Here is an 18,041-nt window from a genome sequence, read left to right as displayed (position 1 = left end):
CCGCCAACGCTCACCTGCGTCTTTCCCGTGGTAACCGTAGGGCGGAGCACCTCACCTCCGGGCCCCGCCCGGTCCCCACCGACAAGTCGCGCTTCGATCACACGTGGCAGGTGTTGTGTTTCGAGAGCTTCAAGGAAGGTCAGCATTACTGGGAGCTGGAGGTGTCCAAACCGTGGGCCTACGTGGGCGTGACGTACCCCAACATCCCACGCAAAGAGAAGGGCAAATGCTGCATGGTGGGCATGAACGAGCTGTCGTGGAGCCTGCAGCTTGACGAACATCAACTGAGTGCTTGGCATGCCGGATGCAAGGAGCCCGTCGCAGGTCGGCTTGCAGCTGAACTCGCTGTCGCTGCGCATCGGAATGCTGCTGGACTACGAGGCCGGAACGCTCACCTACTACCAGGGACAGGTGCGTCTGCACGCCTTCCACTGCGCTTTCACACAGGAGCTGTTTCCAGCGTGCTGGATTGGGGAAGGTGTCACTGTTACGCTCTGCGAACCCTGAACATCTTTGTTGTTTTGTGACCTCAAACCAGATTGAAGAAGTCTAATTTCTTGCTGAACCTTTCGTGTTTTTGAGACGTGCTGAGATTTGTCTTGGGAGAATCACGCAAATGTTGCACTGTTATAACCTCTTTGGAAGACTCGTCAATACATACATTTGTATGTCGAGTTCAAGAGAGATCATTGTCTGCTGTATCTCCTTAAAGATGTGCAAAGCAATTTGTACATTTATTATAGGACCCTACAATCACACAGTTGCCCGCTAGCGATACCAAGACCTTAATCTGATCGAATATGCACTCAATGCACTGTAATTCTCTTTGGATAAAAACATCTCTCAATGAAAATGCAGTCTGTGTTTAAAGATCTGCTGTTGAGGATGCTCATGGTTATTTTAGGTAGATCCTGGTAAATGTTTTTCCACTTGTTCTGTTTTAGTAACATTTAGATTTTTTTTAATATAGAGTTTATCCTTATCAGTGCACACATCCTGTTGCACACTCGAGTATTAATATCTGGGTTAAAAATATCAATTCTTCGGTTTCATTAACATTGATTAGAAGGGAATACAAATGCACAGCAAACTGTACTGTACTACATTATCACTACATGAATTCATGTTTATTTCAAGGAGTCCATTTATAAATGATCACTTGGAATTTTTGTCTGTTTTTCAGACTTTTAGCAGTCTGGTTAAATAGTAATGCACAAAATTACTTCGTTTATTTGTCACACTGAAAATGATTAAATATTGAAGATCAAAAGCACATTGTATTGTGGGATGCAGTATCTCATACTGTCTGCTGACTGAATAGTGCAGACTGTGAAGTGAAGTGATATTTTATAGCTCTCAATTATACTTGAACGTTAAATGACAAAAATGTATGTCAAAATAAAGAAAAAATTATCCATTACATATTGACATCAGTTGCATTGTTAATATCAGAATGTTGCCTTTTATTCATGAAATGATTTAAAAACATTGATGTTTTGCAGACATGTGTATTTATTTCACAGATGTTTGATCTCTATGACATCGGAACTGCATGTTGTCACAAAAGCCCCTTTGAACAGCTTCGCTCCATTTTGTTCATACACGAAGTCGAGTGAAACTGAAGAAACACACAAAAGGAAAATGTTAATGACGATCCTAGTTGTCCAAAAGAAGTCCATTTACAGTGTTTCGATTAAATAAACCAAAAAGACAGTGTAACACTGAAAGCAGACTCACCTCTAATTGGCGCTGTCTGTTTCAGATGGATGTGGGACTGGCTCAGGCACAACTGACTCATGTTTCACTAGGTCTGTTGATGGACTTGCGATATCTATAAATCATGACATCATCAATATTATATCATTAAAGGCTGGAATTTAAAATCTTGAAACATTTGATTTAAAACTGTTAGACAAAGATGACTCTGCCTGTGAAAATCCAACTTATGACTTTTTGTGTGATTTTCTACATAAAAACGTTACACAAGAACATTTCTTGAACATCTAACCTTGATTTCTTTAATATTGACTGAGTTAGATGTCAAAGATTGAAATCATAGTGAAATGAATGCTTGAAAGTATACACGCTTACCCTTGGATTTGCTGAAGTCATTGAGATAAGGGATGTGTTCCTCACAGCCAGTGTGCCATAATTTCAGTGTTACCGTGTCCGTGATGACACACTGATATTCTGTGACGTCCTCATGAAATAGCTACGCCGTGGTCAAGGCTGTGCTTCACCCCATCAGATTTGTTTAGACTATAATCTTCTTCTTATGTTTTTATATTCCAACCAAATCCTTTACCCTTGCGTTTTTCGTGTACTCTCAACATTCAGATTGTACGTCTACATTGTAGGTTCTTTCCCCGATCCTTTTAACCAAGTATGTTAAGGAATGCTTTAGTCTTCCTAGGCATAAAGGAAGTTCTTCAGTTGCCACAAGTAATGCATTATCAGGAGTTGTTTTAGTAGCATCAATATAAACGGAGTCTAAGAGCTCTGGACTGTATTCTGTCATGTTTCTCAAGAACATTCTCAGCTGTTGCCCCATATACCATACACCCATATCCAATACCAGATCCTATTAAGGTATATCCAGTAAAGACTGTTTATCTGCAACCCAGTCATACCCTGAAACTGCTCTGATTAGATTTTATGCTTTATGACATTTATTTCCGTAACAGTCGAAACAGAACATTTGGATTCTCAATGACACTAAGGTGCTTCATGACGTGAAACGAGGTCCAAGGCTGAAAGAAAATAGTAAACAACACCATATTGCCAATGAAATCTTTATAATCACAATTCTGTCTTCATAAATGTAGGTTTTTGAAGACCCCTCAACTCTTTGATTATTTTCTTATCGAAATTAAAACTCTTGCATCTTTCCTTTATAATAAATTGAACAACTGATAAATACTGCAAAAGCATTAAATGGTTTAAAGAGTAGCTAACATGACATCATGAAAATGACATTTCATGCAGTCTGTTATGTTGCCGTATTTGAAAGTAAGCTGTCTGCCAAGTTGTAAATCCGAAGGTGAATAAATAAAAAAGTTATTTGCTTGTAAAATGGGAGTCGACTCTGAATCACACAAACGAGTCGTGGACGCATATCTACGTCACTATACATAGTCCCCGCCTACGTTTGGCTGAGACTGACGCGAAAATTTATTTCTCCTCCGCCAAACACTGTCGCTCGTTCGTGATGCGTGTGTGTCATGTCTAGAGTCTGTGTTCTAAGGTGTGACACTACGTGCGTCTTATTTCAACTACCAAACGAAGAACGTCTGAGGGAACAATTCATTTTTCAAATGATACCAAAGGAGTATAACCCCAGAGATTAACTGTGCGCACCTCATTTCATTTAATAATCTTGGCGCGTTTACTGCTGGGTATGTGAAACGATTATCCTCGAAAGAGGGGGAATACCAACTCTATTTGGACCTGTTAGCTCCACCGAATCACAACCTGTAAGTGTGACTTTTCATTTTTGTCTTAACTTCAAGAAATATTTTTGTAACTTATGTCTGTGTTTAGCTAATGCATATAACGCTAACATTAGCATGTAGCGTTATTTCTGGTGTGTTACAGTTTGTTTATCTGACTTTTAACTAGTGGTGGGCATAGATTATTTTTTTTAATCTAGATTAATCTAGATTAAAATGGCTCATTTGAATTCTGCCGAAGGCATTCAGAATATGTGTGCTACCCAAATAATGACTAAAAGTAAGTCTTTGAGAACGGGTTTCTCAAGCCAGGTGGCGCATTAGACCAGGGGCTCATCTCCTGTTTCCAAAATGCATCACAAACTGCTTGAGAAAGCTGTTCTACTATGATAATTGGTGATGAAAATTAAATTATGTTCAATAAGATGTTCTTGTGTTTACTTTAGCATTAGCTAAGGGATGATTTCCGTTTAGGTGGTACTTGAGACTGGAAGAGCTCCTACACTACATTTACATTTAGTCATTTAGCAGACGCTTTTATCCAAAGCGACTTACAAAGAGTGAGGGAGCAACAAGAGATGTGTCATACAGGAGCCATAATACATTAGATCTCAATACAAAGTTACTGGTTTCAACTAAAGCTAGACCAGAACCTGTTGAGAGAAAGTTTTTTTTTTTTTAAACCAATTCCGCATTGCACAAGGTGCAAACAACCTTAGTCTTGTCGATGTTTCTATTGGGAAGCTTCTTAAAAAATAATATTCCCTGAAGCAAACCCGGCGGCTTCATAGCTGCATCCATGTTAGCACGTCACGTTTGATGCGGTAATTTCACAGTAACGTTATGTTGTGTTCAGACCAAACGCGAATGGCGTGTCAAGCGCGAGTGATTTATGTGTTAATGCAAAGAGCCAATAGACCTACTTGCTGCGCCAATCGCGCGAATGAAGCCCTGGTTATGAGATGATGAGGCGGCTTCTGCTTCCGCGAATGACGCGAATCACGCGAGTTGAAAAATCTCGTTCTCGCCCCGTACAGTGCAGTTAAGCTGGTATACATCCGCGCTAAAATATCAAGGTGAAAGTCATCATAGCTTGCGTAGTATAGACCCAGCTGCCAACCCAACTTTGAGAATAGATTAACGGCGACATTTTTTTTATCGCGCGATAAGAGTCTCACTGAACGCCGTTAACGGCCCACCACTACTTTTAACTCTGCATTTTGACATTTGCCGCACGTGCACCTATATAGATATGCATGTAGTCACACTGGGAGTTTTAATGACAAGAGTTGTCATTTGACACTGACACTGGATTAGCGTCTTATGATGCTTCCTCGTCAGACTCGGACTCATATTGGTACGGTAAAATCGCCGCCATCTCTATCTACACATATAATATACACAACATCCAACCACATGTAAACCGTAATCCTGTGATGATGGTAGTGGGGTTCAAGTTGTGACAAATAAACAACGCGTTTGACCAATAACAACAGACTACACCCTCTGACCAATCACATGACACAAGGTTAGAGGGTAGGCGGGGCCTAGACGGATGAATCGTGGAACGAATCATTTGAGAGTCAGTCAAGAAGTATGGCACGAATAACTGGCTATTATTACGAGATTAAAGTGTTTATACACATTGTATTTACATAAACTTGTTGTTGGACACTCCATAAACCATGATAGGGCCTAAAAAAAACATATGTAAGGTACACTTAAAGTTCTTTATAAAACAATCGTTTGTCAACTTACATCACACTTACGTTGTGTTATCCATTTGTTTGAATGTTATTAATTTATTTACTTTATTTATATAGTTTTTATTTTTTTTGTTTAGTTATTCATTTACTTTTTTATTTATTGAATTGCTGTCTACCTGTTATCAATAGTAATGTTTTTGTTGCCAATTTGCATGGGAATGTGTGTAAAATACCATCAAAAGCCTTTGTTATGCATGATCATTATTTTATTTCATCTTACAGGATAGAATACAATCAAATTATATAAATCAAGACAAGTTAGATGCTATTTGCTCATTAATGAAGAAAACACATATAATATCAGATGATGAAGCAAACGTTATAGTATAGAACCTCTGGAAATTAGAAACCAAGTAAAACCATCTGTCTGGAAAAGTCCTAAAAGATGATGCGGGCATTTAGAAGTGAAACCAGTAGTATTATCAAGCAACCGCACAGACCTGAAGCTCCTGACTTTATTACTGTTTCTGGGCTCAATGCATCTGTGAACAGTTCAGTGCGAAGTTACAAGACACGAATGAATCAGATTATAAAGTGAATATTAAAATAATAAAGTATAAGCTGACCTGAGTTTCTTTCAGACCAGACCAGAGGACCCATGGATATAGAAGAACTGTCGAAAAAGTCCAGAGACCTGCCCATCCTCTGGTGATGTCCAGAATAACAATCCTAAACATTTCAAAAGAATTTAAAGAAAATTAAAATCAAATAAATCATTTCAGTGCAATATTTCTCTTCAATCATCAAATCAGTTCAAAACATTTAATTTAGTTTGATTATCTGTACTTTAAGTATTAATATTTTAAAACTATTACTATCGCTAATATTTGCATCAAGACACACAACCGCAAAAAACATGCAACGGGAACCATAAAAACATTTTGAATTTATTATGTTAAACACTATACAATATCACATAAACGTACACAATATCTATAGTTGAGATCAAACCCATCACATCATTCTACTCGACATTCTCGTGGCATTTAAATTCTAATACAAACCAATATTCAGCTCCAGACAAAAGTATTGTTGAGTGTAAAACATGTTGAAGATTAACTCACCGCTGAACAGAGATTGTTGGTCAGAAGACACAGATGAACAGAACAGTGCAGGTAAACTTTAGTGGCGTTTGAGCTGAAGATAAACATCCTGAAGGAGAAACGGCTGGATGTTGAGACACCATTCTGAAGAAGCTCCACTGTGTTGTCTTGTGGATTTGGACACCTGAAGATAAAGATGATGATTTATTGAACTCAAACACGTCTTTAAACAAGTTAAGAAGCTCAAAGTGATGTTTGTGTCTTACTCTCCAGTGATGAGATCCCAGCGCAGACTGTAATCTGGATCATTCACAGGTGTAGCCCAACATGTGTCAATCACTGTGACAAACTGACGACTGTCAACCCCGTCAACACCAACCTCAACAAACATCTGCTGGTTGAGTTCTGCATCCACACGACCAGTGAAGGGCTGAGAGAACTCAGAATCCTGATATGGAACCATTCTCACCTGATACCTCCCTTCACCAGCGGGAAGATTCTTGTTCACACGGCTGATAAAATAAACAACACATCTGTGTTAAAAATGACTTCTCTTTATATTCAGGGTTAAAACAATTTATAAATATAAGATTTTCATCTAAAATATATATGAAAGCTGAACTGAGTCTCACGTCTCCAGTGGGTTGATGTCTATCATAGAAAGTGTTTGTGTTTGGGGGTAAATACAGCTGAAATTTAGCTTCAGTATTTTCTCTCTGCTGATGAGACCTGCGGCTGACTCTGGTGTCCCAGAAAATAAAGTTTTCATAGATGATATGAGTGCCATTGGCCTGTGGACCGCACAACATATTACTTCAGATATTAATCAAACTTCACTTAAAGTATGTTAATATCGAGTCTTACCACAAGATTGGTGCCACAGATATGATCATTGTTATCAAAGTGAAAGTGCACTGTTCCGTTCTGGATGATTCCTCTGCAGCTCGGCTCATTGAGATGAAGAACATGAGCTGAAAAACCAGCTTCAAACAGCTGACAGCGAGACAGAGATATAGATCCTGAACTGCTCTCACAGGTTTCAGAGAAATCTGAGGAAAACACAGATTCTCTGCATGAGGGAATAATAATTTGGCTACTTAGTTATTTGAAAAATTTTGCCAACTGATCTTACCAAAAGAATGAGGATCAGATCTGGTTTGGTTTTGATTGCAGAAACATCCATAAACACCATTTTTCTGTCCACACCGTTCATCTTCAGTACAGTTGAGCTCAGAACAGGGCTCTCTATCAGCTAAATATAAAGACAGAGTTAGATGAATTAATATTAATTTGATAGATGACAATTTGTTTTTCAGTTCAGTTCTACTTGTTAGCAGAACAAGAACCAAGACAGTACTGGCGGCCTCTGTGGGTTAAAATGAGTATTACAGGTGGAGTTTTTCTAAAGTTATACAAATATTTAACGTGTTTCCAACAATGGATTTTAGTATGTGAAGGTTATTTTAATGTAGTAAGTCTTCATAGTCGCAGAGCCCTCTAACAGAAAGTATTCATCGAGGCACGTGAAGTTTTAATTCTTTTTGTGTGATGATGTGAGATCTTGGATGTTATTTTCTGCAGATGTACATGAGAGCTCAAAGGAATCAAGATAAAACTTTACCAGTGGGTGTGATGGGCGGAGTAATATGTTCTGAGGGCGGAGTCTCTCTTGTCTGTGTTGTTGGAGTCAATGTGGTGAAACCTGTGTCTTCTGTGATCACATCATATTTGAATCAATCTCAATAATTTAAAAAACAAACTGAAAAATGAGCTTGTGAGTAAATTCTCTACCTGCACAATAAGCAGCACACTCCATTGGTCTGACAAACTCATAAACATAGTAGTTTCCTGGACAGGCTTTGACTTGTATGGGATGAGTTTCAGAACCACAGCATCCATTCCATGAGGACATACAGACGTGTCGTGTGACCACTCCATCTTCCAGCTGTGGATGAGGGTCTCTGAGATACAGTGGGTTATTAGTGCCACACATCCCTTCACTAACACATGATTCTGACATCTGAGCGCTCTGACCACTGATGAGGAGTCTGTACCAGCCATTCCACTCAACATTATAATCACACATGGCATGGTCGTTGTAATAATGATCAGAGGATCTCCAGGGTTCATCCAAACTGGTGTAGCGGTAACAGGGGTCCACACTTGGAGTGTTAAAAGAAACTATATTGGCAGAAAGAGAGTGCTTAATAATTTACATTACATTCAATTTCATTCAATGCATTAATTATAATGTTACATCTGCAGTATATACAATATAACTCATAATAACATGTAAAGTCTATGAGCAAAAGTACCTGCACAATATGAAGGAGCTGGGTTCGTTTGATGTGGTCTAGTCAGTTCATAGACATAATAATCTCCAGGACAAGCTTTGACTTGGATTGGGTTGGATGTGAAATGACTGCACTGGTCATGATAAGAGCCGTAGACTTGACGAGTAACAACTCCATCTTCTACTCGAGGATGAGATCCACCAAGATACAGAGAACTGACACCTCCACATGACATGTAAGTAAAACACCACTCGGGCATCTGAGCACTCGATCCATCAATGAAGAGTCGATACCAGCCGTCCCATTTCACACGCGTGTCATCATGTTAATCTAAATATTCATTCATATACCAGTCACTGTGTGTTTTCCTCCAGGAGTCGTCCAGTGTGTTGTAGTTTGAACACGGGTCACCTGAGATAAAAAAAGTGTTCAATGAAAGATTAAACAATATAAAGCTTTTAGGCACAAATGCCAGAGGGCATTAAGTTGATATTATTCAGATGTTAAATGTAAGTCTATGAGACGAAAACCCTTTATAGAAATACATAAAATCTAATTAAAATACATTTTAATAAAAAAGAAAGTTTTAAGTTTTTCTGCAGAGTTTTTAAATATCTTATGGAAACTTACTGAAGGTGACACTGGATCCAGTGATCACAGCTGGAATTGTTGTGGGATCATTCGGTGTTATAGTGCTGACATCTAAAGAAAAAAGAAATGACTGAAATTATTTAATACATCTAAAAAAATCATAAACTAAGAAAAGCAGTACCTGTGCAGTATCCTGAACACCAGTATGGTGGTTTCACAAGTTCATAGACATAATAATTTCCAGGACAGGCTTTTACTCTGATGGGTGTTGATTTGTATGTACAGCAGTTACTAAACCAATTATCCCCCCCACAGACCTCCCGGATAACCACACCATCTTCTATCTGAGGATGAGGACCATTGAGCCACAGACCAGATTCTGAGTTACAGCTGTATCCATAAACACAGGTCTCTGGCATCTGGATGTTCATCCCATAATGATAAAGTCTGTACCAGCCACTCCAGGAGAAGTATTTATCACAAATTGTCAATCCACTTTCATTTGTTGCTCTCCAGGGACGATCCAGAGACTCATAGTTGTAACAGGGATCATCACTGATGCTGCTGAAAGAAACTGTCATGGAGAAAAGAGATGTTAGTAGAAGTACCATAATGGATTGAGAATAGTAACTTGATTTGAGGGTCGACTACCTTTAATGTCTTTTTCTGACATTTACCATTCACATGTACATACACAAATGAGACGGTGTTTAACATTCACTACGTATACATGCACACCAATGATGTGATTATTTCCAATCCTCAAAGTATGATCTTATATTTAGATCGAAGAACTATGTTTACATGAGGTAAAGTGTAATGTCAATATTGGCCAAATCTCATTAGAATCACACTAGGAGGGTGCATGTAAACAAAGTCATTATTTCTCACATGTCTGAAAACAAAAGTTCCTAAAAGCTGCCAGGGCTGAGCATTCCAACACCAGTCCTAGTTTTCCTTGAACTCAGTGCTGCGTTTGACACTAGATCATGGGATACTTTTGTTTGCAGAATTACATCGGCATCCACAGTCTTAAAAATAAAGATGCTACACAATGTCATAGAACAGGGGTCCCCAGGCTCGGTCCGGAGGGCCGGTGTCCTGCAGAGTTTAGTTCAAACACACCTGAAGCAGCTGATCAAGATCTTACTAAGAACAGCAGAAACTTACAGACAGCTGTGTTGAGGAACTCTGCAGGAACACGTTTGGAGACCCCTGCCATAGAAGAATCATTTTGACCGTGTCACCGGGTGGAAAAACCCAGAGATCCCAAAAAAATCCCTCATTAGCCCCAACTCTCGCTGTGCTTGATTGCTGGCCATAACGAGCGGCAGCTGGGGTGAATGAAGCTGCGCTTCATTGAGGCACGCGCTCAGGACAAGGGTGCATAAAAGGGTGGTGTCTCTGGGAAGCAGGTGTGGTGTATCTGGGCAAGTGTGTGTCTTGACGGCGGCGTAACAAGAGAAAGCTGAAGGTTGAATGTCTGATCGGTGTGCTATTGTGAAGTTCCCCGAGACATGCTCATTAAGTGAGTTTTTCGGAAGCAACCATGAACAGCAGTACCATGGAGTAAGTGAGGAGATTACACAGCAGAGAAGAAAAGTGACTGGCCAAAGTGAGAGAGGAAACCACCGCAGGACTGGAGAAAATACCCCGAGGAAAAGTTAAGTGCACCCTTCATTTCAATCTTCTGAAATCGCCATCCTTGGAGTCATTCACCCTACAGCGAGAGGAGAAACAGGTTGATTAATCACTGTTGAGATGAAGTGAGTTTGCAGTGTCTGAGAGAGTGAAATATACACGCGTGAGGATTTCTAAGAGTGATTTATGCACGAGTGTGGTGAGATCTAACGACTGTTTCTTCCGAAACAGAGATGAATGAGAATTGACGTCTGAATATGAAGATTCCTTTAAATTGATCTGTCTAAAGCTGTGTCCAGGTTTTCCTTTGTGCCCGGTGTGGTGAGAGACTCAAGCCGAGCCTGAGCACCGTCATTGTCTGTCCCTCGGAGAAGAGGTGAAGCTGCTGTCCTCCCACTGACTGTTCTACGAACATACACAAGCCGAGCCTGAGCACCGTCATTGTCTGTGTTTCGGAGAAGAGGTGAAGCTGTTGTCCTCCCACCGACTGTTCTACGAACATACACAAGCCGAGCCTAAGCACCGTCATTGTCTGTCCCTCGGGGAAGAGAAGCTGCTGTCCTCCTATTGACTGTTCTGTGAACGTACACGCCAGCCGAGTCTGAGCACTGTCGTCTGCCTGTCTCACGAGCACATCCGAGGAGACGAAGGAAGCCACGGTCTCACCCTCGAACCAGTGAGAAGAGCCTCCGAGGAATTACTTACCGGCATCCCCCTCGTTCCCCTTCCCACGCTGGTTCCCAGCCACGAACATTTGCATCACTGCTTTTATTGTTTTAAATTAATAAAATACTTACCCTTTTAAATTCACTTCTTGTTGTCCGCCTCTTGGTGTCCTCTGGTGTCTGCTCCTCCGGAGTGTGGTTCTTGACCCTCGGCCCTAACATCGGTGACATCACTTTTGGCGTAGTCGGCAGGGTTACCACTCGGAGTTGAGCGGCAGGAGGACCCAGGATGGCGGACGAGGACTTGCCAGCCGCCGGGCAGCCAATGGCATCTTTGTTCATGGGAGTTCCGTGGGCTCAAAAGTATGGTGGATCTGGCTCTGAGTTGAGTTTTACGGACTGGAGGGCGCAAGTGGAGTACTTGGCCGGACTGCAAGGGCTCAGTGAAGCCCAGAAGATACAGTTTGTCTGGAATTCACTTGAGGGGGAGGCGAAGAGAGAAGTCCGAGCAGCACCTGAAGCCGTCCGAGCCACCACACGGGCCATATTCGAATTTCTGTCTCGGCAATACGGTGATTTGACTCCGGCGGCTGTGTTAAGAACGCAGTTCTTCAACTGTAAGCAGGGACCTGGGCAGACACTGCGAGCGTTCGCTCTGCGACTACGGGAACTGTTCTCCAGGCTGAAGAATCGAGAACATCATGGACTGGGAGAGGAAGAGACATTGTTAAGAGACCAGTTCCTGTTGGGGTTACGAGAAGGTCCAATACGACAGAGTCTGAGGTTACAGCTTCGAAGGGACGCCACCCTGACATTCGAAGATGTACGTAAGGAGGCCCTAACCTTGGAACAGGATCACCATCAGACTGTAGAGACACCGGTGTGTATGGCTGCAAGTGGAATGAGTGCCCCAACACAGCCCGAACCGACCGACTGGAAGCGGACCCTACGTGCGGAATTAAAGACGTCCGAGAAGAAATGGCTGAACTCTCAAAATCCATTCTTGGAGAACTCCGCCGTGGACGGCCAGAGCCCCTGCCCCTACCTCGAGAACGTTCGTATTCTGACATAGGGAGAGATCCGGGAAGACGCACCAGCCGTCCGTTCAGTTCCAGGTTCCAGTGGGATGAGCAGGGGCGCCCGATCTGCAACACCTGCGGAGAGCCCGGACACTACAGCCGCCAATGCGGTTCCCGACGTGGCTCGCAAGGTTTTTTTTTTTAGAACGACCGGCCACTGTGGGTCAAGTGGTTGGGACCCCCCGGATAGACCCTTGTGTGGACCCAGCTCCACAAGACGGCCTAGTGGGACGCTGTCCCCTCCTGGAGATTAAGATCAATGGCGTTACTGTTCGGTGCCTGGTAGACACAGGGTCCCAGGTCACTATGTTGTCTGAGAGTTTGTCCAATGATCTGTTCGATGCTCATCACTTACCTGAAGCTGAAGTCCCTTGGCTCACACTGCGTGGGGCAAATGGCCTGAGCATCCCCTACATCGGATAACAGGTCACCAACTTCGAAATTCACGGCACCACAATCCCGAAGAAGGGGGTAGTGATCGTGCGAGACTCCTGCCTGGGAGAACATCGAGCCCTGTTAGGGATGAACGTCATCATGGACTGTTGGGAAGAACTGTTCCAGGCTGGACCTCTTCGTTACACCTCCACAGCCGAGAAGGAGGAGTGGGAGCATGTTGTGACTGACTGTCGGCGAGTGCAGGTGGCAATTTCCCAACGCGACCGGGAGGATGTTGGTCGGGTGGCCTGCCGTTATGCTGTCTCTGTCCCTGCCCGGAGCGAAGCTGTGGTCTGGGTTCGGCTGCCAAGACGGACCTATGGCCCTGAAGATTGCCTCCTTGTTGAGCCCCACTGGGAGTGCCAGACTGTTGAAGTAGCTCAGGGGTTAACATTAGCCCGGCGGGGACGAGTCACAGTTAAAGTGAGAAACCCGAATACTTACCCCGTCCATCTGTACCGTCACCAACGACTGACCGGTATCACGCCTGTAGACCCCCACCAGGTGAGGGAGGAGCAGGAGGTCCGCTTCTGCCAAGTGAGTGCCACAGTGGTCGAGGTTGGCCTGGCGGAGAAGGGGTCTCGTCCTGGTCCCACTGCACAGGGCATGCCGGGCCATCTTCAGAGCGAGTCCCTGGAAGGAGAGGGACTAACGGAAGAACAAACCCGCAAACTCCAGAGTCTACTGGCCAAGTGGCAACACGTCTTCTCCACCCACGACAAAGTCTATGGGTGCACCGACATAGTCAAGCATGCCATTCCTACTGGAGACGCCCCACCCAGTCGAGAACGATACCGCCCAGTCCCTCCGACTTTGTATACGGAAGTACGAGCCCTACTGAAAGGAATGTTGGGACGAGGAGTTATCCGGGAGAGCAGCAGCCCATGGGCCGCCCCAATTGTCCTGGTCCGCAAGACAGGCTCTTGGAGGTTTTGTGTAGACTATCGGAAACTGAACTTGGTCACTAAGAAGGATGCTTTTCCCTTACCCCGGATCGAGGATTCCCTTACGGGACTGACCGACGCTAGCTGGTACTCTACCCTGGACTTAGCGAGTGGCTACTGGCAGGTGAGGATGGAGGAACAGGACCGCGAGAAGACTGCCTTTACCACCCCCTTCGGCCTATTTGAATGGGATCGTATGCCCTTCGGCCTCTGCAATGCTCCTGCGACCTTCCAGAGGCTCATGCAGCGATGCCCTGGTATACTTAGAACGGGTACTGGTACGGGATAACCGTAGCCAGGGGAAGGGTAAACTCAGCGACCGGTGGGAAACCACCCCCTACGCAGTGGAGCAGCAGCAAAGGCCTGACCAACCCGTGTACACCATCCGTCCCGAGGGTAAGTCAGGCCCCGTGAGAGTCCTGCACCGAAACCTGCTGCGTCCTTGTCCCAATTACCCACGACAAGAGGCGAGGCAGAGGCGCCGCCAGCACCTGTGGCCCCTGCACCACCTTGGGTGGGCTGGCCTATGATCCGAAGGGCCCCCACTCCTGAGCCCAGGGAGGGGGAGGCCGAGGCCCCAGCTCGACGCTCCCAACGGGAGACTAGAGGAGTACCCCCTGCAAGATACGGAGAAAGGGAGTCGAGACCCCGTTCTCGGGACTAGAACGGATCCGGTGGGGGGGGGGTGTCACCGGGTGGAAAAACCCAGAGATCCCAAAAAATCCCTCATTAGCCCCAACTCTGGCTGTGCTTGATTGCTGGCCATAACGAGCGGCAGCTGGGGTGAATGAAGCTGGGCTTCATTGAGGCACGCGCTCAGGACAAGGGTGCATAAAAGGGTGGTGTCTCTGGGAAGCAGGTGTGGTGTATCTGGGCAAGTGTGTGTCTTGACGGCGGCGTAACAAGAGAAAGCTGAAGGTTGAATGTCTGATCGGTGTGCTATTGTGAAGTTCCCCGAGACATGCTCATTAAGTGAGTTTTTCGGAAGCAACCATGAACAGCAGTTCCATGGAGTAAGTGAGGAGATTACACAGCAGAGAAGAAAAGTGACTGGCCAAAGTGAGAAAGGAAACCACTGCAGGACTGGAGAAAATACCCCGAGGAAAAGTTAAGTGCACCCTTCATTTCAATCTTCTGAAATCGCCATCCTTGGAGTCATTCACCCTACAGCGAGAGGAGAAACAGGTCGATTAATCACTGTGGAGATGAAGTGAGTTTGCAGTGTCTGAGAGAGTGAAATATACACGCGTGAGGATTTCTAAGAGTGATTTATGCACAAGTGTGGTGAGATCTAACGACTGTTTCTTCCGAAACTGAGATGAATGAGAATTGACGTCTGAATATGAAGGTTCCTTTAAATTGATCTGTCTAAAGCTGTGTCCAGGTTTTCCTTTGTGCCCGGTGTGGTGAGAGACTCAAGCCGAGCCTGAGCACCGTCATTGTCTGTCCCTCGGAGAAGAGATGAAGCTGCTGTCCTCCCACTGACTGTTCTACGAACATACACAAGCCGAGCCTGAGCACCGTCATTGTCTGTCCCTCGGGGAAGAGAAGTTGCTGTCCTCCTATTGACTGTTCTGTGAACGTACACGCCAGCCGAGTCTGAGCACTGTCGTCTGCCTGTCTCATGAGCACATCCGAGGAGACGAAGGAAGCCACGGTCTCACCCTCGAACCAGTGAGAAGGGCCTCCGAGGAATTACTTACCGGCATCCCCCTCGTTCCCCTTCCCACGCTGGTTCCCAGCCACGAACATTTGCATCACTGCTTTTATTGTTTTAAATTAATAAAATACTTACCCTTTTAAATTCACTTCTTGGTGTCCTCTGGTGTCTGCTCCTCCGGAGTGTGGTTATTGACCCTCGGCCCTAACATCGGTGACAGTTGCATGAAGCAGTGGTTCCCAAATCTGTTTTCGGGGACCACAAAAGCTTATTTGTGATAGAAATAAAAAGGTAAGCACGAAATGGATCTCATAAGAACCTTTGACTGAATGGTTTTATGCGTTTAATAATAGAGGCATCAATATTAAGAGAGCAGAGACATGCACTGGGTTGCTTAAGATCCTATCTGTCTGACTTTTATCACTTTGCATGATTAAAGAGAGAATTATCTAGTAAATTATGACAAAAGGTTCACTAGGCCCTTTTCGGTTTACATGCTGCCCTTTGGCAATATTATAAGAAAATCTGGGATTACCTTTCACTTCTATACTGATGATAATCTACAACTTGGATAGTCCAAAATGCAGCTGGTAGAGTAAAATATGATCATATAACCCCAAACGTATCATCTGCATTGAGTATAAAATATTACTACTGGCTTATAATGCTTACGATGTTCCTCTGGGATAGTCCACTAGAAGGGTTGAGACTTTTTGTTTTTGGAATCTAAACTCTGCAGTAGAATTTCTGACAATGTTCGGGGCTTTGTGAAAACTTCAGATAATCAACACTTGTGTCGAGATGACGCCGAAGAGATTTTAGAAAATCTATTGCTTATAATGAACAAGAAATGTGCTATCCGCATATGTTAGAATTTATGCTGTCCATGCCCTTCAACGTCTTTTCTAGTGTTTTTTAATATATTGAAACAGACCTAAAATTAAATGTTGCTTTCTAAGTTTCAAGGTCAAAGAACATCTGTCAAAATACCAAATGAATGACAAGTGAACGCGGAAACAAATTTTACAAAAACATTTGCATGTCACATGAAGAAGAACTGCTGTGTAAAACTTTGCTATAATTTCCCAACAGGTTTGCCAGTGACTTGCTGTAGATTTAATGTACAGTTAAACAACTGAGCATAAACTTACCTAGTTTATATATTTTTCTTTCATAAAACAAGACTAAATATCTTAGGTCACTTTTTTTGTTATTCATAAATCAAGAATTTTTTAATATTGTTAAAGATGCATAAAGAGATGACGCCTATCCGTGCAAGGACTCATTAGCTCTGAATTATAAAATAAACTGACTGATTTGAGATATCTATAGAAATTTGCTTACCGAAAATGTTAGAATTTATACTGTCCTCTTAGCCCTATACTCTAGTTTTTTAATAATATTGAAACAGACCTGAGATAAAATATTGACGAAACTTTTTTGAAAAAATTTAGACTAAAAAAGTTGAAATGGTGCCTCAAAAGTAATATGAAATAAGTTTAAAGCACTACAATTATAATAATAAGCAAAAAATAAAAATGTATTTATCTTATATAGCAACAAATAAACAGATAAATTACAAAATGACAAAACCATACACCAAAATTGCTCAAACTTTAACTAAAACTAACAGTAAAAAACTAAAATTATAAGGTGACACCTGCAACTCTTTAAAGAAAGACACAACTGATAATATTACAATAACAACAGTTATTGCTTACTTTAAAACACATTTTGTCTTGGGACCTGAATGTATTAACAACGGAGAAAGTTGAATATAGTTTCAGCCCTGGATGCCCAAAGATCACTTAAATTTGTCCACTTATGAGTATAATTATTTGATACGCCATAGTTATGTGTGACAGTGGGACACACTAGAGACATGAACACACAGCCTATGACTGGAAGGATCTTCAGGCTTTAAGTAACGATTAATACACTGATTATGTATGTAAGCAGGAATTATTTTACCAGTTACATTCAAAATATAATCATAATAATTTGGAAATGATTGTTCACGTATTGTTTAATTCTATCAGAAGTCAGATACTTCAGGTGAGTACGTAAAGATGTGTAAATACTCACCATTAATCAGCAACAGAAGACACACGGACGTGAGGAAAAACCTCATTGTGGCAAACTACCCCTCTTGCCCCTGCAAACACATAATTCATATACACAAAACATGTGAATATACTTACATATGTGTTATATTAAAATTAATTTCCCATTTGTTCATTCAAATTCAAAGAATTTGTTTTTCCAAATTACTTTTGATCTTCAAAAAGAAAAAAAAGAAAGTTACCTGAGATAAACTGCTGCTGCAGAGCAAAATCTGTGAGATTCTCTCTTGAACAAGTGAAGCAGAATGGTGATGCTGCAGATATGAACATCAGTGTTTATATTGATAAATGTGGGCAGAGCTTAACTGGAAACACAAGAAAACACTCCAAACCAGTTGTTCTCCATGTGAC

The 18,041-nt window shown here is 42.6% G+C and overlaps 2 protein-coding genes and 1 long non-coding RNA gene across 3 annotated transcripts in view; 1 reads left to right on the top strand and 2 right to left on the bottom strand.

The window, feature by feature from the left end:
• The window catches only part of trim65 (tripartite motif containing 65), a 5,114-nt gene extending 3,686 nt beyond the window's left edge, over positions 1-1,428 (top strand). The window contains 2 exon segments of the mRNA XM_056770977.1: positions 1-338; positions 340-1,428. The exon segment at positions 1-338 is cut by the window's left edge and continues 30 nt beyond it. Coding sequence (XP_056626955.1) covers positions 1-338; positions 340-507 — 506 coding nt within the window. The 3' untranslated portion in view covers positions 508-1,428.
• A 71-nt stretch (positions 1,429-1,499) lies between these two features.
• On the bottom strand, positions 1,500-2,756 carry LOC130438825 (uncharacterized). Its single transcript, XR_008909384.1, has 3 exons — positions 2,092-2,756; positions 1,738-1,831; positions 1,500-1,618 (listed from the first exon to the last, which is right to left on the bottom strand). It is a non-coding gene; the product is annotated as an uncharacterized LOC130438825 (long non-coding RNA).
• A 2,829-nt stretch (positions 2,757-5,585) lies between these two features.
• On the bottom strand, positions 5,586-17,922 carry LOC130438683 (pancreatic secretory granule membrane major glycoprotein GP2-like). Its single transcript, XM_056770764.1, is given in 15 exon segments — positions 5,586-5,697; positions 5,782-5,884; positions 6,280-6,442; positions 6,525-6,770; positions 6,891-7,009; positions 7,011-7,049; positions 7,123-7,307; positions 7,391-7,510; positions 7,880-7,969; positions 8,050-8,439; positions 8,574-8,963; positions 9,183-9,254; positions 9,325-9,717; positions 17,653-17,722; positions 17,873-17,922. Coding segments are annotated over 14 exon segments (2,460 nt in total). The 5' UTR covers positions 17,699-17,722; positions 17,873-17,922; the 3' UTR covers positions 5,586-5,593.
• Between the last annotated feature and the right edge of the window lie 119 nt (positions 17,923-18,041).

The sequence above is a fragment of the Triplophysa dalaica genome, chromosome 17 (assembly GCF_015846415.1).
Source record: "Triplophysa dalaica isolate WHDGS20190420 chromosome 17, ASM1584641v1, whole genome shotgun sequence".
Classification (NCBI taxonomy): domain Eukaryota; kingdom Metazoa; phylum Chordata; class Actinopteri; order Cypriniformes; family Nemacheilidae; genus Triplophysa; species Triplophysa dalaica.
This window is presented reverse-complemented; position numbering and strand designations above follow the sequence as displayed.